The 24265-nt window shown below is 35.7% G+C and overlaps 1 protein-coding gene and 1 non-coding gene across 3 annotated transcripts in view; one reads left to right on the top strand and one right to left on the bottom strand.

Moving 5' to 3' along the window:
* Positions 1–10021, bottom strand: part of Tsp97E (Tetraspanin 97E) — a 51423-nt gene extending 41402 nt beyond the window's left edge. For both annotated transcript variants that reach the window (XR_012409176.1, XM_073961884.1), the window contains exon 1: positions 9511–10021. Coding sequence is in view for 1 of the 2 variants with exons in the window: in XM_073961884.1 (XP_073817985.1) it covers positions 9511–9570 (60 nt within the window). In the remaining variant the exon portion in view is untranslated. The remainder of the gene's footprint in view (positions 1–9510) is intronic.
* An 11778-nt stretch (positions 10022–21799) lies between these two features.
* TRNAK-CUU (transfer RNA lysine (anticodon CUU)) lies at positions 21800–21872 on the top strand. Its single transcript has one exon. It is a non-coding gene; the product is annotated as a tRNA-Lys (tRNA).
* Positions 21873–24265: the final 2393 nt, after the last annotated feature.

Below are 24265 nucleotides of genomic sequence, written 5' to 3'. Positions count from 1 at the left end.
CCGACGATTGGAATCTGAGCATCCCGTGTCCCGTCCACAAGAAAGGAGATAAGACCGTATGCTCCAACTATAGGGGCATAAGTCTTCTCCCTATTGTCTATAAGATAGTGTCAGGGATATTGTGCGAACGACTAAAGCCAATGGTCAACGAAATAATTGGACTATACCAATGTGGCTTTAGACCTGGCAAGTCCACCATTGACCAGATATTTACCCTGCGGCAAATCCAAGAGATGCAGATCGACACATATCACCTTTTCGTCGATTATAAAGCAGCTTTCGACAGTCCCCTCCGATCATAGGTATTCCATGCAATGTCTGAATTTGGTATCCCCGCAAAGCTCATCCGGCTTTGTAAGATGACTTTAAGGTCATCGGTTAAAATTGGAAAGAACCTCTCCGAACAGTTCAGTACCAAAAGAGGTTTCAGACAAGGAAACAGCCTTTCGTGTGACCTATTCAACATTTTGCTGGAAAAGGTGATACGAGATGCAAATGTCAAAAGAAATGGCACAATTTACACCAGTAGTCACATGTTACTTGCTTATGTTGATGACATAGACATCATAGGACGACCAGCAAAGGAAGTAGCTGATACCTTTATGAAGGTCGAAGGAGAATCTGCTAAAGTGGGTCTTACGGTGAACGGCGAAAAGACCAATTTGATGGTGTCGACGCGTAATACGTCCATTGAGATCGGACCAACTGTTCCTATAATTTTGACGTAGTAAAAGACTTCGTATACCTTGGTACCGCCGTAAACACAACAAACGACATCAGTTGTGAAATAAAACAAGTAAAAAAGTATCAGTCGGCTTTGCTGACAGAGATATACCCTCAGCCTGTGCAAACTGAACACTTTTTTCACAAAAAACTTATGTATTTAGGGGGTTTCAAAATTTTGGTCGTATGAACCGACAAAAATGTTGATAAGGATTAAAGTTCAAACATTTTGCGGAAAAGGTACTTAAAGGAATAAACCGTCATAGACCATGGGGGTGCCATAGCGGGTTTTTACACCATTCGGGCTGTTTTCTCAAGAAGTATGGACTTGCCCCTGAAACAACTTTTGCCATCGTAATTGAGGCAGCGAATGTAAGTTGCTTCAACAAAAATCAATAGCAGGTCTTAAAGTGAACATATCCTAAATTTTGTGTGGGAGGTACGGGATGGAGTGGACAAATATAGTCCATATTCGAACCTTATCTATATCTGGTAGATTTATGAGAATGTGTAAAGTATGGACCAAATCGGTCATTCCCATCAAGAGTTATCGTGCGCACAATTTTTCCGAATATTTTTGAACTTTTGTGGGGTAGGTACCTGAAGGAGTGGACCGATATGGCTTATCTATGAACTTAAACTAAGTTTGGAAACAATATTACGAAAGCCAAATTTTGGCCGGAATCGGAATTTCCGTTCGAGAATTATCTTGCGTTTCCACCCATAAACATGGTGTCATAGGGTTTGTTTTTCAACTTTCAGGCTATTTTTTCAGGAAGTATGGACTTGCCCCTGAGCAACTTGTACCTTCGTATAGGAGACAGTGAATACAAGATGTTACAACAAAAACCAAGGCGATTCGTGAGCAGGTCCTAAACTGAACTTTTCCGAAATTTTGTGTGGGAGGTACTCGAAGGAGTTTACCGATTGAGTCCATATTGGAACCTCATCTAAGTCTGGTAGAAATTTCATAATGTGCAAAGTATGGACCAAATCGGTTACTTCCTTCAAGAGTTATCGTTCGCACAAATTTTCCGAACATTTTCGAACTTTTGTGGGGGAGGTACCGGAAGGAGTGGACCGATATAATCCATCTTTGAACTTGAACTAAGTTTGGACAAAATATTACGAAGACCAAATTTTGGACCAAATCGGTTCATCCGTTCGAGAGTTATGTAATCTTAGGTAAAAACTCATCAAAATATCATACAGGGATACGTGGTTCTAAAAAAGCCATAACCATAATATTTATATATACCACAAAGAATGTCTCGACGAGCTGATTCGATCTGGCCATGTGTGTGTCCGTCTGTCCATTTAAACCTTTTAATCGCGCTACAGGTCGCAAGGTTTAAATCGATCGGATCGTCACGAGATTTTAAGGGTTGATGAGATCCTGGAGGGAAAGAAGCCTATTGATTTTGGTGGTAGTGGGATCATATTCAGGGATAGAAATGGGCAAAAAAACTTATGCGGAGAATAATACAAGGTTTTATTTTAATGCGAATATCACCGCAGAGCCTGATAATGAAAGTGAAAAACTTCACCTTTACAACAATGCAAAGTTGTCGTAGGTGGACAAATAGTGGAAATATCGAAAAGTAGCTAATCCAACCCAGGTCTTCATTTTTGGGATTCCAAAAGCAAAGTAATTTTCATCGGATCGTTACGATATTTGGGAGCTGATGTGGATCCCAGATGGGAAGAAGGAAGAAGTCCATTGATTTTGGTGATAGCCGGATAATCTTTAGTGATGGGAATGGACAAAAAAACTTATTTGGAGAAAAAGTCGAAGTTTTATTCCAAAGCGATTATCTCCGCTTCTATAAGGGGTATACCAAAAGCAAATGAAAGTAGAAAATATCCCTTTTACATCGATGTAAAGTAGGTTGGTGTTGTTGGCCAAACAACAGAGATATTGTAATAGTCGTTAAGACATCTCATTTTTTTATAATCATGCTACAGATCACAATTTAGATCGGATCATCACGAAATAATATTCATGGGTCAGAATGGGGAAAACACAAAAGATCAACATTACATTGATGTAAAGTAGGTTGGCGTAGTTTCCCAAACAACGGAGATATCGCAATAGTCGGTAATGCATCCCATTTTTCCAGTAGTGCGATTCTGTAACTTTTTTTTAATAACGAACCGACATCGGTAGTTAACGAAAATATTCGGTTGAGTTAACGAATGTGCTATTCTGTAACTTTATGTTAACGATTGTAGAAATCGTTAACTCATACCGACGAAAATCGATAGGAAGGAAATGTCAAATATTATATTTTAATATTTATTAAAATATATTTTGAAGCTGAAAACATTATTTCGTCGCGAGTACAAAACATAAAGCGTTTAAGAAGGAAACAATTCGGATTTTTGAAGGAATTTGGCTCAAATGTGTGTCTTCTGGATGAATACGGATGCCAGTAAAGAAGGATTTCTTAAGATGTTTTTATTGTGTGTGTGATTTAAAAGTAATAAAAGTGATAAAACCATCATTAATCTTTTTTAAAAACGCAGTTGTATTTTTTTAATTAAAAGTTGGGATCATATTTTGGGTTGTGGCGCTCTGTATGGAAATTCAGCTTTGATATTTGACATGACTTAAGCCCCTTCAGTGATCGTGGATCCACGTTACCGTCATTTGAGTTTATATATTCACATATTCAATTCACGCCCACATTAAATGAAATTTCTCATAGCGGAGAGTATGAAAAGTTCGAAAATCCAAGCTTATACGCCATTTTTAGCATTCTGATTGTTAGTGATGCTGAGTTAAAATCTATAAGATTATCACAGAACAAAGTAGGTTATAGTAATGCTATTCACGTGTTTCCCTCAATGCTGAATTAAAGCCAACGAAAGCCTCTTAGAAAGATAGTGTTAAGGACATTGGTATAGGTCTTAAATAGCAGTACCACACTTGAGTTCTTTTGAAGCATTAGCTAACGTTTTTCCTCTTTAGTAAGTAAAACAAAGGTTAGCGTAGTCTTCATATGTAGGATAGCATGGGGCAGCTTCGCCACTGTTGAGCTTTCGGCAGCGCCGATTTAATTGATGCTACATGAAGGTGGTCTAAAGGAAATTTATGAGTTAATCGAAGATCAAAGAGAACTTTGATGATCTTTATGCAGTTTCAATAAAATCGGCGCTAGCGAAAGCACAACAGTGGCGAAGCTGACCCATGTTATCATACATAGTTAACCCTTATGTAAACGCTTTAAGAACATTTTTCCCAATAAGGCAGAATTTACCTTGTGTACACTTCTCATTAACATAACATATGCTCATATAAAAACGCCGTTTTTAAAATAAATCAACAAAATATTGCAATAATGTACTGTCGTTAAGACTTAACAACAACTTTTTTTTGGTTGTTAACTTAACAATAATTTTCGGTAATTAACGACAAAATTTACCGACAGAAATTGTTAAAATTTGTATACAGAATAGCACTTACCGAAAATTATCGTTAACTGCCGACATTCGTCGTTAATTCTGTCGTTAAGGAGTTACAGAATCGCACTACTGAACTTTTAACTTTTATGAGCGAGGTACCTTTGCGGGGGTACCGAACATGATCTAGGTTAGAATAAAATAATACGTTCGAGAGTTATCGTGCGCTCCAGACAGACAGAATCGACTCCAAGATAGCCCTTGGCACACTGAACACAACGATATATAGCTTTCCGTGGGGAAGTCCGTACTTCCCGAGATATGGGTCTTGACTTTTTACTTTTATCACCATTATTTTTAAAACCTATGCAATATGGGACTCGTTTTAAAGCTCACGAAGAGTTCTTTCCAATGCCCCCAATAATTAATAATGGTAATTAGATGTTCTAATAATAATTTATTAAGTTATTATTGGGCTACACGACCAAAACTCTCTTTTAAATTGGAGATTTAAGACTTTCACCTTAAGCCGAAGATTTCACTACTTGTTGCTATGTAGAATGTAGTCCATTAGTCATGTTTAAATGTAATGCAGATTTGACGGCGATCCACATATTTCATGCAGTCTCCAATAATATCCAATACCAATCCAATAAAAGAAACTAACAAATGAACAACACATACAAACTTCTTAATGTAAATCGGGCACCAAAGAATTTGTGTTCTTGACACGAAATTAAAGAATGTTACAAATATCCATTATTGCCTCATTGAAATTTCATGCACGAACTGCTCACTCGTCCATTGAATTCTTTGAATGCATATTTTCTCTATTAGCTAGCAATGGGTTAATTGATTCAACACTACTACCGGTTGGGTAGCATTAATTTATATAATCTATAAATTCCTATAAAAATAAACGAAAAACGATAAGTGGAAGTTTAACAAAAGAGACTCACATTATCACTTTTTTGCGATCATTTACCTCTTTAGGCTTGGATTTCTTGAGGCATTGATTGGTAGTCAGTCAACGTACAATAAATCCCACCATTTAAGGTCAAACATCAATTTGCTGATGACAAGTTTAAGTAAACAATAATCATTAAGCCCGCCGAGAGTGAGTAACCAACCAACCATTGAAACAATAACAGAGATGACTAAGTATCAAAATGAAACGAACAAATTGGAGGGACGTGGAGAGAAGACAATTATATGTAATTTAACCCTCCGTTGGACACCTGAGTCTGGCCAGGCCTTTTTCATTTTATTTTCCATTTTAAACTGGGTTACGATAAAGCTATGAACCTGAGATTCCAGGTAGCTTCATGAAATTTTCTTACCTTTCAAATGAAGGAAACGTGAAGTCAAAAGGATCACCAGAAAAGGAGCTACAAGGATTTTTTGACATACATATCACATTCGTAACACATGAGTCTGGTCAGACCCAACCCATTTTTTATTGAACATTTTACGAAATTTTTCTTAAAATTTGATTTTTCCTATATTACTTGACAAAATGAATGTCCTTTTATGAAACTTGTCACATTTCACCCTACCATGTCTTCAAAATTGCACATAAAAAGGTCCCAACGGCAGGATATGGGTTTGAAATCAGTGAATGTACCACAACCTAAAAAAATCCCTTGCAAATAGGGTTACACTTGTATTCTAGACAATTATACACATAACTGGACTAATAAAACCCATTACTTAGCTTTTCTGCTCTTTTTGTAGGGTGGATTGGTCCAAATATAGGATTCTCCACATAAATTATAAGAGAATCCGTAGGATATATGCCTCTATTTACCTCTTGATATCATCGTTATTTCACTGCAATAAGCTGTAAAGTTATAAAATAGACACTCTTCATTCCGAATAATAGGCCAAAACTAAAATATAGTGCTTCAAAATGAAATATAAATAGGATTTTCGAGCATTGAGACAAGAAAACTACGATTTTTTTACTTCGTAGGGATATGTCCTATTTTACTAACTTGATAATATCATTAAATTTTATAGTTTTTCGGCATGTTTTTTGACAAATAAGGATTATTGATTAAAGATTAGGGTCCTTTAAACATATTCTTCAACTTTTAGTATGAAAATGTTAATTAAGTTTACTAAAACAATATAAATAATTGTATGGGTCTGGCCAGACTCATGTGTTACGAATATGACAAACAATATTGGTGTCCAACGAAGGGTTAATCAAGAGAGAAATATATCAGAAGTTCAAACATTTCTTAAGAAACCCCTTTTTAATCCTTTTTTCGCCAAGCTGTGGGGTGTCCCATGGGAAAACTACCCTCGTAACAGGAAACAAAACAAAAATACCAGCCCCGACACAAGCCAGATGTGAGGCAATGTAATCCAACAACAATGCAAACAACGCACATGTTGTCTGATATAGAAACGGACTGTGTGTCTGTTGGCTGATTACAAAGTAAAGCAGACAAGGCAAGTGATTGGAAAAAATAATACATTTAAAACTCTTGGAAGAGGAACCCAAAGTAAGGGGGGATGATGTGTTAGTGACGGCAACACCACTGATGAGAATGTAAAACAAATAAAGCAACTAAAACGCAATCGATATTTTAAGGATTTCTTCGAGAAAAAACATGGATGAATGGCAAGACACAACAAAGTGTAAAAAAGTTTAAAAGAAACCCCACAGAGACCCTTTTTTCTTTGTTTAGCAGGAAAATTAGAGCATGAATATGGGAACACATAAGCAAAAAGGACGTAAAAGGATGGATGATACGACTGCTTAAGGCAGACAGTCGTCATTCAGCCATTCCTAATGTATGTATAACGTCGTGGAAAAATCAAATAAGAAAAGAAATGGCTTTTAAATCAGCACAATATGAAATATGATGAAATATGAGTTCTACAGTCAACCAAAAAAGTCTACATACACCCTATAAATCTCGAGTTTTAAGGGTAAGGAAACATTTTTATGAAAATCCAAGTACATAAATCTATTTCATATCCCTAATGAACAATATTACATACAACAAAAATATATTCCATAATACAAATAACGGTAAATTCTATAAACATTAAAAAAATAATAGAGAAAAAGTGAACATACACCCAATGAAATATTAAGATTACCGCATGGTAGAACAAATACAAGGTAAAGTTAATACTACAACAAATACAACTCGAACAACAACCACAAAGGAATTTGTTTTTGTTTGTAAACCTTAGTGTCAATGTAAATGTAAACAAAACAAGGAAATGTCTATAAATTATTGGAATTTAAAAAACTAATATTTTTTCACATTTGATTGAATATTTTGGAAAACATGAATGAAAACTCGTTAGATTTTCAATTTGAATGTTTCCATATCATACCACTAAATGCATAATTTCTCGCAGAAAGTAGAATACTTGCAAAAATGTTTCGGGTCGCTGGTAATTCATAGAAAAAAGAGAAGATGTTTCAATCATTTGCTTTTGAAAACAAAAAAGCACATGTTTATTAGGGCTTTATTCTTTTCAAGTTTAACAAAATACCACACATATTAACAAATATTGTACCGCCTCTATAAGCGATGTTTTAGTGTGCGGCATGTCGTTCGGACCTGGAGGAGGTTACATGTCAATGATATGAAGCCGTCTTTATGGGAAATAGTTTTTTTTCTGATGAATAAATTTGTTCTTCAAAAATATATATCCCTAATATACATCGAACATAGAAATAAATACATAAAATGTCGAATGGAATTTGACACTAACACTACAACCCAGTTCAGTCAGCTGGGTATTGCTGCTACCTTTTCTTGTTCTACCATGAGATTACCGTAAAATTTATGGAATAAGCAACACAAATTTTACATTTTATTGCTTTATCGAATGTCTCTGGTTGTCTATGATATATTTTTGACAAAATAGGAACATATTTGTGCTTTAATTGACGTTATTTAAGGTTAGACTTCGCGTATAGCTCGTTATGGCGGACCCTTGCAGATTTCTTTGAGTTTTTCAGTCTGATAGTTTATGAAACCCCAGGAAATACAGTGGGACTAATTATTTTGAGATCCTAGAGCACTTTGAAGTTGTTCTTTTGGATAATTTATGCTCCTGAGCTTCGCTAAATATGCGAATCCCTGAGTTTTTTTTATAAATTTTATAGTTTTCACAGCATTCCAAGGGTCAAATTACAAGCAAGAACCTTGGAATTACTTTGTAATACATTTTTGGACCTTAACTCAATCAGAAATGTACAACATTATTCTTCAAACCCGCTCCTAAAGTTTCCAAAGCATCAAAATAAAAGCACCACCAAAGAATGCATGCAATTTGTATGAAATTTACACTGTTAACTAGTATGCCCTCGTATTATGACAGTTAGGGTCACTTGAAGCGCAACAAATGTCGGATACTTTTACATTGCTGATTCAAGGCATGCTCGAGGATTGTACCAGACCTTATTACAAGGTAATTCGAAGGCTTCTGCATGTAATTTGCTCCTTGGAATGTTGTGAAATCTTTAAAATTTTAAAAAAACTCAGGAATTCACATATTTATCGAAGCTCAGGAGCATATATTATCCATAAGAACAACTTCAAAGCGCTTTAGGGTCTCAAAATAATTAGTCCCACTGTATTTCCTAGGGTTTCATAAACTACCAGTCTGAAAAACTCAAAGAAATCTGCAAGGGTCCGCCTTAACGAGCTATACGCAAAGTCTGGCATTAAATAACGGCAATTAATCCACAAATATGTTCCTATTTTGTCTAAAATATATCATAGACAACCCGAGACATTCGATAAAACAATAAAATGTAAAATTTGTATTGCTTATTCCATAAATTTTACGGTAATCTTAATATGTATTTCATTGGGTGTATGTACACTTTTTCCCTATTTATTTTTTTGTTTTTATAGAATTTACCGTTATTCGTATTATGGAATATATTTTTGTTGTATGTAATATTGTTTATTAGGGATATGAGATAAAACTATGTACTTGGATTTTCATAAAAATGATCCCTTACCCATAAAACCCGAGATTTATAGGGTGTATGTAGACTTTTTTGGTTGACTGTATGTCTTCTCACCCACCCCCTCCCCCCTTTTCGACTTCCTTTCTTTTCAAGGAGTATGAAAGAAAATTATGGGGAAAAGACCTTTTAAGCTAATATGGAAGGAAGTTCGCAACACAATAGATAAACTTGGAAAGCTACTGTCAGCAAAAGATTTTTAATTTATTATGTATAACAGTTTTGTCTTCTGTTTTTCAAAATTTGTTGATTTCTTGGTAATGAGTTGTGTTAATTTGCGTTTTGTTTACGGCTTCTTTGTTGTCTTGTGCCCTTCTTTATATGAAGGGCTAATTACGTTGTCCATAAATAAATAATTTGACGTTTGTACCACTTACCACATATAAAATATTTAAGGCAATTAATGCATTCTTTGAACACGTAAATCCACCGCACATTTTTGCGTTTTGTTTTTCACTACTCTTTGATTTGTTTTATTTATTATATATAATTATCTACTTTGTTTCCTCACTGACTATTTTGTTTTATTTATTATCTATCCTAGTTGTCTATATTATCTGCTTTGTTTCGCCACTGATTATTTTGAGCTTTCTTTGTTATTATTGTTAATATTTCTTTTTGTTATTATATTAAGCAATATCAGCCAAATCACTTTCGTTTTCTCTGCTGGTTCGTTTCCAGTACTATTATTATTTTTATAAACAAAACTTTTATGATAATAAAATTAAGCTTGTTTTGCTCTTCTCCGTCGCCGAATTTAACGTATCCAACAGCAACCGTAAAAACCGTTCTTATTCGTGTGTTCTTCTTTTATTACTGCTAAACTTATTGGAGAAATGAGCTTGTTGTTGGTCACATTCCTCTTTCCACATCATTCGTTAAGTCAATGTTCCTCCTCATCCTCTTTCTAAATAAAAACAGGTGATTGTCTTTTTCTCTACATTTCTTCTTCATAACCATACTCTCCAAACAGTGGTGCCAACATTGAAATAAAAACATATGATTGTCAAATAACACAGTCCGTTACAGAAATAACTTTTTGCAAATCATCAACAGAAGTGGGAAAAATATTAAAATTAATGCACAAATTTATTGACAAATAGCTGGAGATTGGTTTTAGGTAATTGCGGTATGTATTTTTATCAAATAAAAGTGAAAAGTCTTATAATAGTATGATATACAAGCTTTTTATAATGAAGATCCTTGACGTAAGGGTGTGCATTTATTTTGAGAACGGATCCTTATTCGAATATAATGTTGACTATACACAATAGATCTACTATATGCAACGCCCCAGTCTCTCAAGACTTACCGATGCCAGACAAAATGACTACCGTACTAAAGGTAATGTTCTGAGGAAAGATCGCACCAGAAGTGGAGGTGGGGGATTGGCTTTCCTATTGCACCAGTCTGTCCAATACAGACCTATCTCGCTTGAGCCTGTCTCTAATGACCCATACATGGAATGTATGGGGGTAGCAGTCAGGTGTGGAGCTGCCGAGATAGAGTTGCTGAATGTATACATCCCGCCAAGAAATAGCTGTATCCCTGATTATAGGCCTGACATTAGCCCGCTCTTGCAAGGTCATAATCGTCTGGTCCTGGGGGATTTTAATGCGCATCATGAGATGTGGCATTCGGCCCTCGGAAACGACCAGAGAGGTACAGCGCTGGCTGAGCAGATTGATAGCTCTACATTTTGCACGGTCAATGAGGACGCCCCTACCAGAATTAGAGGAGAGTGTCACAGTTCGCCTGACATAACCATCGTGTCACCTGGTCTGACAAATGATGTTACCTGGCAATCCATCATTTCCCTTGCCGATGTCAAGAACGATGCAAAATGATTACCGTACTAAAGGTAAAGTTGGAATTATTTCTTGGGGAGAAGATGCGGCTTAAAGTGAATAATTCAGTTAAATTCAAATATTTTTGGGACCCCATGCAACAGCCTAAAAATGAATCTTATCATATGAACTGACTGAGTCCGCCACATGTTCTCAATCTAATCTAACATGAAGGTAAGTTTATTATTGAATACAGTTTTAAAATTATTATTATTGTTGAAACACGTCCGTTCAGTTTGCCGATCACACAATGAATATCTGCATGACGCGATTATTTATTCTTATCAACCCTTATTATCTACTGTACAATTATCGATTACTTAAATACATGGTTGTATTCAACCCAATAACTACTATCGATATGTGTTTTACTTAAACTAGGTGTGTTCATTACTTTATTCGACTACATTATTATTATTATTATTATATAATCTAATTTAGGGCCAAAGTTATGGTTGTGGTAACTAACATTTCTGCTGGTATGTCCGGATCCACACTAGAGTGATTTCATTGAAAAAATTGAATGAAATTATGCGTCTCTAGATCGATTTCCATAGTAGAGTAAAATCATAAAATTGCTAATTTCATGATCTTTTTTTAAGGAAATTCACGCTAGTGTGGACCGGGACTATATGAAAACACAAGAAGCTTACAAACGACTCGGTCTTCAGTGTCACTTTAACAATTAGCAGTATGTTGGCTGAAACGATAGTGGGTTCTTATTCAAAGTATCCTTTATTCCACGTCATTGTCGGCGTATAGTTTATATAGTTCTTCTTAAGTCCAGTTAAAGGGTCCCACGCGGATATCATTGACATGTCTACTGTTTATTAGAGCTGGCAAACCATCGATATTCCCAACATTAGATATTTTCGATATCTTTTATTAGTAGCGTATTCCATCAGGAACATAAACTATTTGCATAGAATCTCCATCTTACTCTATCCGAAGCAATATATCTAAACGCATTAAAAGATTTTCCAGCTTCATTAAGAATGGTTCCTCGCCAGATGGTTTTTGGCCGTCCTCTGCTGCGATTACCCTGAGGATTCCAGCTCATCGTTTCGTGGCATACATCGTCAAAAGGCTTGCGGAGTGTGTGGCCAATCCAGTTGTATTTACGTCGTTTTATTTGTGTGTTTATATCTTCTTGTTGAGCCAGTTGAAGAAGGTCTGCATTTGAAAGTTCACTGTTTCGACAGCAGTCTCAGACAATGCGGTTTTAATTTTCGTTTATTCAGCTTCTATATTGAGATTCGGCAATTGTGTTGAAGGCATCTGCCGGTATTTATTTGAAAAATTGGACAGAAAATTACGTTTTGTTTCTTCAGATTGCATTTTGTGGGTGTTAAAAGGGCGGCGTTTCGGTTCTCTGGCTGTGGATTGGCGAGTATGTCTTCGGAGCATGATTTCAAGTTCAGCTATCAGAAGAAAGTGATCAGAGGCGATGTCTGCACTACGTATCACTCTCACGTCTTGCAGGATTTTAAAATTCTTTTTGCCAATGCAGAAATGATCTATCTGACTCTCTACTGGGATGAGTGTATTTCGTGAGCGCCATGTTATTTTGTGACAAGTTTTATGCGGAAAGAATGACACGGCTATCGCACATATTTCCAGAAACAATTCTCCATTAGCATTTTTTCGCCGGGGCTGTGCCTTCCCATTATGTTCGTGAATCCGACATTATTATTGCCAATGCGTGTATTTAAATCGCCCATCAATATAAGTATGTCTTTTTTGTCGACGTGTCGTAAAGTTCATATAAATTTTCTTTCGTTTGTAGATCTGAGACTTCCGTCGGGGCATAAAATTGGACTATGGTAATTTTTTCCGATGCTGCTATTCAACTGAATAGTAAATATCCGCTCTGAGATGCTGACCAAGATATTACGGAGTCAATCAATTTCCTGCTGACGAAAACGCCAATGCCGTGTGTATGCGACCGGAGTATAGGAGCCGGTCTCCTTGTGAACTTGTGAAGTCACCGCTTCCATTCCAACGCATTTCGCTAATTTCGACTATGGGGATATTTAGCCTATTACATTCTGCCGTTAATTGTGCAAGTTTTCCTGTTTGGAATAGGGAGTTTACGTTCCATGTTGCGAATCTTATCCGTGGGCATCCAGGGTTCGTCATCAAAAAATCGGTTTTATTTGCGTTTCTTTTCTTCGGGTTTGTAATCGTTTGTGTTTTAGCGTCAATAGGGGATTGGCCAAATGGTGCCTAGTCTGGTGGTAGGGCTGCTACCTTAAAAGTATCGGTGTTTCTTGAGAAGGTAGCCTCCAAAATTGCCTCCTTACTCCGCTTTTGGTATTTGACCATTTCCTGTTAGATGACTGGTGTTGAAAGGTTATCCCGCCTTTTATTCGGACGTCATTTCCTCATCGGTGAAAACAGGAACCGGCGCGTGAAGCCCGAGGTTGACATTTGCACTAGAGAGGCTATTTGTGGCGCATCTAGTGCCTTTTCGATATAATATTTTAAAATATCGATTGCTATCGATATTATCGTTAAGTTGTCAAATCCATTAATTTGGTGATGAAAATGACGGAAATGTCAATGCTTTTCTTGACATTTTGCACAAATAGTTAACAGAAATGTAAAGGAGAATAAACAATTGCTTTTATTTTAAAAAATATTAAAAAATACATTTTACTTTTCCGAAAAATGCGTACGTGTGACTACGTACTTACTTTTTCACACACACAAAACCGAAAAACAGCGAAATTTCTATTTATTTCAATGAATTTTAGGTCGGGTTTTTGTTCCGATAATATCGATAGGTAAAACTATCTATCGATATTTAATTTTTAAAAAATAATCGATATTATCGATAGTGCCATCGATTTTTTGCCAGCTCTACTGTTGATTGCTCTGATTGCGATATATATTTTTTTATTTGCTAAAGTCCATACTGTCGTAGACACGGGCCTTCAAAATTCCCTAAGTACCCTTGATTTGATCTCATTATGGAGCAAGTTGAGTTTAAGCATTAAGCTGGGATCGGGTCCAATTTTTTTCCAGAGTTAGATCTCGTAACCCTGATCACAAGTATATACACTCCACGTCAGTAGAATAGAACACCTACATTTTTGTTAATGTTAGCTTACTTATCCCAAAACGAATGAATCTGCGTTTTTAATCTTGTGGGGATTTAAAGTCTATGATCTTACGTATCAAACACAGAAAAAATTATGTTTCTAGCTCTTCGCGAAATGATTTTCTGACCAATTTTCCGATCGTACTATGTAAAATATTCATTTATTTTTGGTCATCAGGATAGAACAGTCACTTTATTTTCGCGAATTTTTGAGATATTAACGCCGAATTTTCTTTCAGTCGATAAAGCAAGGCTTTTTAATAATTTTTACCAAAGAAAACCAATAAATTATTCCGCGGACACCGAAATAACAGCGTTAAAGGGTTTAAATTGACAGATATTTGAAACATCTCGGAATATCAATAGGAGTCGCGCAGTTATGTCATATTTCTTCACAATAAGATAGAATATGACACAGACAACCTCGACGGATACAATCGAGTGCTTCGGATGCTGATAAGATGGAACATTTTCAAAATAATTATGAAAAACGTCGAAATTTTTTATAAAACCCTTGATGTTTTGTTAAATAAAATGATTTTTCCGCGAACAAGTCCGCCGTTTAAAGGTTTGGAAATATGCTCCAGATTTGGAGGAAGATAATCTGATACGAAAACAACCGTTATTTTAATGCACTGAGGGAAATTTTAGCACATTTTTCAAATTGAACACACCCTTTGGACTTCGAGTTTTATATGTGTTCTTTTTTGGGTCTCCGCGACTGTTCTCAACAGTGTTATGCTCCAATATAAATGGACCAGGTTATGCTCTCTATGCCGGATTTTACGAATTAGTAGTTTTTTTAACTGATCTCGCAAATGTAAAAGCCCCGTTTTCGCGGGAAAACACAGTCATGAAAATTAAGGTTTTAGGTTTCGCATGTTGTTTTACAAAGTACTAAAATTTCCCTCAGTGCATTAAAATAACGGTTGTTTTCGTATCAGATTATCTTCCTCCAAATCTGGAGCATATTTCCAAACCTTTAAACTGCAGACTTGTTCGCGGAAAAGCCATTTTATTGAACAAAACATCATATTTTTTATAAGAAATTTTGACGTTTTTCATAATTATTTTGAAAATGTTCTATGTTATCAGCATCCGAAGCACTCGATTGTATCCGTCGAGGTTGTCAGTGTCATATTCTATCTTATTGTGAAGAAATATGACAAAACTGCGCGACTCCTATTGATATTCCGAGATGTTTCAAATATCTGTCAATTTAAACCCTTTAACGCTGTTATTTCGGTGTCCGCGGAATAATTTAAAGGGTTTCTTTGGTAAAAATGATTAGAAAACCTTGCTTTATCGATTGAAAGAAAATTCGGCGTTAATATCTCAAAAATTTGCGAAAATATAGTGACTGTTCTATCCTGATGACCAAAAATAAATGCCTATTTTTCATAGTACTATCGGAAAATTGATCAGAAAATCATTTCGCGAAGAGCTAGAAACATAATTTGTTCTGTGTTTGATACGTAACATCAAAGACTTTAAATCCCCACAAGATTAAAAACGCAGATTCATTCGTTTTGGGATAAATAAGCTAACATTAACAAAAATGTAGGTGTTCTATTCTACTGACGTGGAGTGTATAACACTTATTGCGGAAGTCCATACTTCCCGAGATATGGTCCTCTGAACATCGCTATTTTTGAACGGATAATGATAATATGGGTACCATTGCACTATAGGTAATTTGCCCTGTTTTTGAGGCAAAAATTAATAACTGCGGAATTAAAGGTTTTTTAACTTTTTAAATTATTTATGTGTAAAAGTGAGATAAAACAAACATTTTTACAGATAAGTTCGGATATAAGGAACAACGGTTATATGCAACTACGTATATAACGAACAAAGCTATTTTTTCCAATGCCGTTTTCATTAGTTTTCTTATACACAACAAACTGTTGAAAACGATCACGGTAGTAAGTAACAAAAATTTTGTCCCCGCGAGTAGATTTTCCAACGAACTGTTATTACAGTTTTATATATTTTTTTATAAATATACGTTAATAAAGACGAGTTTAGTACTCTTTTAAACCGTATCAATGATAAATACGAAAAAGAGAGATAAAATAAAGCTTACTACTGCCGCACCGTTTATAGAAAACCACGGATATACCGAACAATTCGTCGACATTACTTATTTTACTTGCAATAAAATTGTAAACAACAATAGTTTTTACATTTATTTTTTATTTCCTCCAACCAAACTTCCACAATTTTAAGACTTTTTATTGAGAAGTAACCTAATAAAATCTCATAAATTTAAAAAAACGGGCAAAATCGGGTTTTGAAACCTAGTAATACCAATGCAGAAGACTTTCAGTAATGTATTCTAGGTGGCAAAATCACGGCCAAACACGGCCAATTTAGTATAAGTCTATATGAAGTGAGTTTAAGAAAAATAAAATATTTATTTCTGACTTTTTGTGTTTTTTGGTCGCTACCCAAAATGTTTAAGCTATATTGTATATTAAATAAATTCCTCTCACAATTGCCAATTTGTTCCATTTTACATATATTTATATTTGGTTTATTTTTCCGCGGTTTTAAATACATTGAAATATGCCTTACAAAACATATGTTTTTAGTTCTTCTTCGAAATTCTCACTTTCACTGCAATTTAAACCGCGATAATGACGCAATTTTGAAAAATATCATTCATATTAATAAATTTTGACATGTTCTTTTTTTAATGCCAGCTAAAAAATTATTATTATTAAAAGTTTCAAAATCGACTTTTTGCCTCAAAAACTGGGCAAATTACCTATAGTGCATTGTAAAGCTTATGGTATAATAGTACATTTTTCTTTAAGAAAGTAAGTTTTTTCTAAATAGCCGGCCTTCGGCCGGGGATGCAAGATATTCTCATATGAACAGGTGCAAATCTCGGGAGCGGGATCAACATTTTCTATTAAATTACTATTTTTCTCTAAGTAGCCGGCCTTCGGCAGGGGATTTAAGACTTTCTCCTATGGACAGGTGCAAATCGCGGAAACGGGAAAAATTTTTTTTAATTATAAATTTTTCTCTACGAATCCGGCCTTTAAACAAGAGAACTTTCAGAACTTTAGAGGCCCATATCTCGGAAGTATAGGCTTCAGGGTGACAAAAGCTACTTGTTGAAAAAATTTGTTCCCGATCCGAGCTTAATGCTTAAACTCAACTTAAGCCGGCGATTGTCTTAAATTCCCGGACGAAAAGCAGCCATCAACAAACACTTATCCTTCATAAGGGAAATTTTATTGCGTAGCCATTGTTGGAAATCAATAGTTTTACAATGGTTCCAAAACAATTATATAAAAAGGGTGCTTACGGAACTGTTTTTGTGCAACAACAAATATATATGTATCGTTATAATCAGGGCCCAAAGGAATATCGACAGTAGACATGTAAAAGAGATCAGCGAGGGAGCCCTAATAAACTGGCTTTGTTCCTAGAGCTCTCGGTTCACACAGCGAAAATATTCGCCGTCATTGAAATTTTTATAAGAATATTTTTTCCTGAAATACAACAAATAGTGATTCATTTATTGTCATGACTTACACCAATACAGAATCACTAGTGGTATCTGAGTTTATATTTTGGTCTGCCAAGATTTTTGTTTGTCAAAACGGTGACACTTCCACCATTAGGTCGAAAAAATTGGGATTCCAGACCTGCTAGTTCATCCACAACAATACTTATGGACATACCCCTTATTTTTAAGCAAATCTGCAATTTGTGAACTTTTGCATTGAACTCGGCAGCCTGCATGTCCAAAGATTCCATACTACATTAATTTGACCTTTCATTCAGTTTATGTGAACGCTTAGTATTCAGTTTCTCACAGGACACACCACCTCCCATTCTCACTTCCATCTTAGATCCATCGCTGAAGATGGTTTGCACGGCTCACTGTCATTGCTTCCTGAAATAATGATAACAGCCTATGTTGGCTACATCAACGTGACTACCTATCCCCTACAGTTCCATGAGCTTCAAAGCACCACAAGATGCCTGAACATCTGTATTAAACATATAACAGCCTGAGGAGTTATTTTTTTTTTTTTTTTTTATTTTATTTATTTCGAATGGGTAACCAAGCCTATAAGGCCATCTATGTTACAAAAGCAAAGTTATCCTAAACTACACCTAACTCTGAACTTAATCCTTAAAACTAAATAAAGATATAAACATATTTAATAACAATTTCTAATTAAACGGGGTTTAAGCATATACTACTCCAAACAAATATAAAAGCATATCATATATTAAATTTAATATCTTATTTTATATTTAAATGAGAAGAAAATATAAACAAGTTTCAGCGACAACTCCAAAAACAGAATCTGGCCATTAATAAATTAAAACAAGACATATTACATTCAGATATCATGAGATTGGGAATAAGTGTACAATTTAGATTTAAAAGAAATAAGTGATCCCCCAAGACACTTAAGTGGAGGTGGCAGATTATTAAATGCACGCGAAACTCTGATAAAAAATGACTTCTCTAGCACTGGCGTGATTCTTGGCAAAATAATTTGCAAATTCCTCTCCGACCTACCGAAGGAAAACAGTTCGAAAATGCACACTGGTGTCTTCAACTTAACTATCTTATACAAATATAAAAGACACCTAATGATAACAAAATTACTAAAACTACAACCGAGAAAGCTCTCGACATAGCTTGAAATATGCTGACGCCAATTTATGGAATAAATGTACCGTACCACTCTATTAAACAATAAACGCAATTTACGCAGGACATTACCACACGTACCACTAAAAACTTCAATACCATACAAAAACATAGGCATTATCAACGCATGAACAACGCGAACTTTTACAACTCGAGGCAACACGATATCCAACGTGTATAACTTTCTAAGTGCAAAGTAAACCTTGGACACAACCGTATTAACATGCGCCTCAAAAGTAAGATTTTTGTCAACAACAACACCCAGACAATTTAACTTATTAACAACATCTATAACATTATTATGGATGGAAATAGTAATTGAACCTTCGGGGATATTGCCAAAATGCATTGCCTTTGTTTTATTGGCATTAACACACAAACCATTAACAGACATCCAGTCAACTAACACACTAACAGTGAAATTTATTGTATTTTTATTGATCAAGTGATAAGAACTGATTTAACACACTGGACAGGTAATATGAGGCCCAAATTTTGCCTATAGAATTCTTACAGGAGTATAGTGCATTAAAGACTCTCTTTGTACCTTCCTTCGTAATTTTCTTACTTTCTTTTCCATTGATGATAATACTCAATTTCATGTCATCCACTACTGTGGATCTCTTCGAGTTTTGCAATCATAGATGGTATGACAATTATTTAGGTTGTATACATCGAGAACGTCAGTAGTAATCATCATAAACTTTGAAAAAATTGAAACGAGTATGTCTCAAGTTGGTTTGATTCCCTATATAAATAGTGTATCAGTTTCCGTAAAGGCATTAAGCGAATTACTCGACATAGAGAGAGTAAAGTCGTTCTTTTACGGAGTGGCTTCGTTGGAAGGTGCTTGCTTGTACATACGAAAAAGATAAACTATAAATTTTCTGAGCCATTGATCTCTTTGAGCTTCCTGTGAGGATTTAATTAGCAGAAACGTAACGCAGTATCATTCTACAAAATGTCCTCAATTTTCCTTATATTGTTGAGCTTCAGCCCAACTTCCTTATCTGTTATGATATGATGTGTATATACACTTCCATACGGGCAAAATGTGCCTCATCGAAATAATGGTTTTAGACCCCAAGAATGTTTGGGCGAAATCCGTTTCAGACAATTTGGAGTCGATTTAAAAATGTTCGTCCGTCTGTATGTCTGCCCGGCTGGTGCGTACAATAACTCTCGAACGGATGAACCGATTCGGTCCAAAATTTGACCTTCGTAATATTTTGGCCAAACTTAGTTCATGTTATGGATTATATCGGTCCACTAATTTCGGTAGCTCCCCAACAAACGTTTTAAAATGTTTGGAAAATAACTCTTGAAATAAGTAACCGATTTTGTCCATACGTTGCACATCGTGATTTAGATGAGGTTCCAATATGGACTCATTCGGTCTACCCCTTCAGGTACCTACCATGCAAAAATTCGGAAAAGTTCAGTTTAGGATCTGCTTTTTGATTTTTGTTGTTACAACTTTAAGACACTTTGATTTTTATTGAAGCAACCTGCATTCGCTGCCTCAATTACGACTGTAAAAGTTTTTTCAGGGGCAAGTCCATACTTTTTGAGAAAGCAGCCCGAAAGGTGTGAAAAAAACCCTATGGCACCATATGTAGTGGCTGGAGATGGCGATAACTCTCGAACTGATCAACCGATTTGGTATAAAATTTGGCCTTCGTCATATTTTGTGCAAACTTAGTTTCAGTTCGAAGATAGGCAAAACCGGTCCACAACTTTCGGTACTCCCCCCCCAATACTTATAAAATGTCACTAAATGGTATGGTCAAGAGATAGAACAGGGCAACCAATTTGGTCCAAACTTTGGATCTCCTAATAGTTTGTCCAAATTTAGTTAAACTTCTACAACGGCCCATGTCGGTCCTCTCCTTAGGGAACCTCCCCAACATAAGTTCAACATTTGTATCTAAGTGCAGTTTAGGGTCTGTTCGAAGATCCTTTGGAAATGTATACCAATGCTGTTCGTTGTGGTCCTGTTTAAAGCGACATTATGTTTTCCGTGGACAAGTCCATGGCATACTGGTCCTAAAGTTATACGATGACCCTCTGAACTGACTAGTGGGCGCGATATCTATGGAAAAGATATGACCCAAAATAAGATCGACTTCTATAATGGACCAAATCGGTCCATTCCTTTAAGTACCTCCTCCGCAACACTTTTGAACTTTAATCCTAATTCACATTTTTGTCGGCAATCTCAAATGTCCAAAAAGGGTCGCGAAATTCTGAAAGAACTCTAAATACATTCGATCTGTCCGTAGATGAAAGTTTAAATTCGCATAGGCTGAGGGTATATCTCTGTCGGTAAAGCCGACTGATACTTTTTTAGTTGTTTTTTTTTCAAGATTTTTCATTTTGTCTATCGGTGATGTTGAATCTTTTAGTTTATCAAATTCCGTGTGCTTGTCGCCCATGTCTTCATCATCTGATACCTTCTGTGGTACCTTTTTGAATAGGTATATTTATTAAATATCGTTGCTTCATCTGAGAGCAACTAATCTTCTATAATTTTTTCAAAAACCTATTGATTTTGGATACGTTTTCGAGGTACAGTGAGTCAATTAAGTATTTTGCCTCTTTAGAAAATTGAAAAAGTGTCAATAAATTCGTTTAAAACCATCAAATTAGTGGTCATGTGTTAGTCTACGTTGGAAAAATAAGTCATATACATATGTACGTCACACTTTCTGACAGGCCATCTATACTAACAACGCAGACAAAAAATGTCCACTGATTAAATTGTAAAATCTACTGCATTCAGCTGCAGAGAAGACTAAAAATGTGTTCATATGGACTTGACGGTCAGATGTGTGGGGTTTTCTGTTGTTCCACTCTGACCTCATGGCGGGTGATATAACATGGTTGACAGCTATATTTCTAGTATAATTTTATACCCAAACATTTTTATATGAACGATCCTCGTGGCCATGTCTGTCAGCTCTTCAAATACAAACATACATTCGTACACACACAGTCAATGAACAAAAATGAGGGCAGGGGGGTTAACAGCCCGGCTAGCTCAGTCGGTAGAGCATGAGACTCTTAATCTCAGGGTCGTGGGTTCGAGCCCCACGTTGGGCGCACTTAATCCTTTTTTTTTTTTTTTTGAAAAACTTAATTATTGTTAGAATGTAAGGAAAGTAGAGAAGTTTAAAAAATATTTTCTTCCAAAAATCAAGGAATACATGGCGTTTAATGATTTTCTATTAGCTTTATATATTGAGTGATCAACAGATTTTTCTCAAGTATTTATTAGTAGTATTGGAGCTTCAAATATGCCTATTACTTATGTATGTAGGTTTTAATTTAATTTATTTCAATTCTCTTATGCCCAGTCTTTCGACCAGTTTTATTATACAGTAAATCTCAAGAAATGTAATAATGTGAAATCCAAACTCAGTGCATACTACAAAGAAGTTGCACTAAATAAATGTGGATATTTAAATTAACGCACTGGGTCGTTGCCACATCCAACAATATTTGTTGATTTCCTATGGTAACAATGCAGTTTATTTATAGCACAGTCTTGTTGTGTGTAATATTTGAGTTTAGGGAAACGTAATGGTATCGTTATTGTAAGAGTTTACTTTATTAAGCCATCCATATATACATTCATACGGGCTAAATGTGCCTCATCGAAATAATGGTTTTAGACCCCAAGGATGTTTGGACGAAATGTGTTTCAGACAATTTGGAGTTGATTTAGTCATGTCCGTCCGTCTGACTGGAGCGCACGATAACTCTCGAACGGATCAACCGATTCGGTCCAAAAGTTGGCTTTCGTAATATTTTGTCCAAACTTAGTTTAAGTTCGACGATGGGCGCCTCCCATACTTCTTCCGGTACATCCCATACAAAAGTTCGGAAATGTTCGGAAAATTTTTGCGCACGATAACTCTTAAAGTAAGTAACCGATTTGGTACATACTTTGCACATCGTGAAATTTCTACCAGACTTAGATGATGTTCCAATATGGATTCACTCGGTCCACTCCTTCGGGTACGTCCCACGCAAAATTTCAGAAAAGTTCAGTTTAGTATCTGCTCTCGATTCACTTTGATTTTTCTTGTAACAACTTGTAATCACTGCCCTCCATACGACGGTACAAGTTTCATCAGGGGCAAGTCCATAATTCCGGAGAAAATAGCCTGAAAGGTGAAAAAACCCTATGACACCGTGTGAAGTAGTTAAAGCGCAAGATTACTTTCGAACGGATCTACCGATTCAGTCCAAAATTTGGCCTTCGTAATATTTTGTCCAAACTTAGTTTATGTTCGATGATAAGCCATATCGGTGCACACCTTCAGGTACCTCCCCCACAAAATTTCAAAATTATTCGGAAAAATTGTGCGCACGTTACCTATTGAAGGAAGTGACCGATTTAGTCCATACTTTCCACATCCTATTATATCTACCAGATGTAGATCAGGTTTGAATATGGACTATATTTGTCCACTCCATCCGGTACCTCCCACACAAAATTTCGGATAAGTTCACTTTAAGACCTGCTATCGAATCACATTGATTTTTGTTAAAGCAACTTACATTCGCTGCCTCAATTACGATGGTAAAAGTTTTTTCGAGGCAAGTCCATACTTCTAGAGAAAACAGCCGGATGGGTGTAAAAGCCCCTATTGCGCCTCATGGTCTATGTCGGTCCATTCTTTTAAGTACCCCCTCCGCAAAACGTTTGAACTTAATCCTAATCAACATTTTTGTCGGTTCATACGCGAAAATTTTGGAACCCCCTAAATACATATGTTTTTTGAAAAAAAAAAGTATTTCAAATTTACACAGGCTGAGGGTATATCTCTGTCGGCAAAGCCGACTGATACTTTTTTACGTGTTCTGTTTGTAACACATCGAACTAATCATTTGCGACCCTACAAAGTATATATATTTTTGATCAGGATAAAATTCTAAGACGATCTAGCCATGTCCATCTGTCCGTCTGTTGTAAACTCTCTAACATCCGCAATAATTGAGATAGAACGCTAAAGTTTTACACCCGAGTGTCTTTATTTCCATAGGCAGGTCAAGTTCGTTTTGGTATTGGTCTCATATAACGGTACCACCCGATTTAAGGTATATTGAGGATTTTAGCTACATTTTTGACCGAATTAGCTTAAATTTGACATTTGAGGTTCTTAAAGGACTAGAAACTTCTCCACTTAAAAGTGTCAAGATAGCTCCACGTTTTGTTTTATCCCCGATATAACGATACCTCCCGATTTAAAGTATTTTGAGGATTTTACCTACATTTTCCTCCCAAATTTGCTCCAATTTGGCACTTGGAGTTTCAAGAGATCAAAAAACTTCGGCACCAAAAATGATGAAGATAGGTCCACGTTTTGGTATAGCTACATTTTTTGACCCAATTAGCTGAAATTTGACATTTGAGGTTCCTAATGAACAAAAAAATTCTGCACTAAAAATTGCCAATATAGGTTCACGTTTTGGTATACCCCCCATAT

The sequence above is a fragment of the Musca autumnalis genome, unplaced genomic scaffold (genome assembly GCF_047663935.1).
Source record: "Musca autumnalis isolate F117 unplaced genomic scaffold, ASM4766393v1 scaffold_1, whole genome shotgun sequence".
In the NCBI taxonomy this organism is placed as follows: domain Eukaryota; kingdom Metazoa; phylum Arthropoda; class Insecta; order Diptera; family Muscidae; genus Musca; species Musca autumnalis.
Note: the sequence above shows the minus strand (reverse complement) of the source record. Positions and strands in the feature narration are given on the sequence as shown.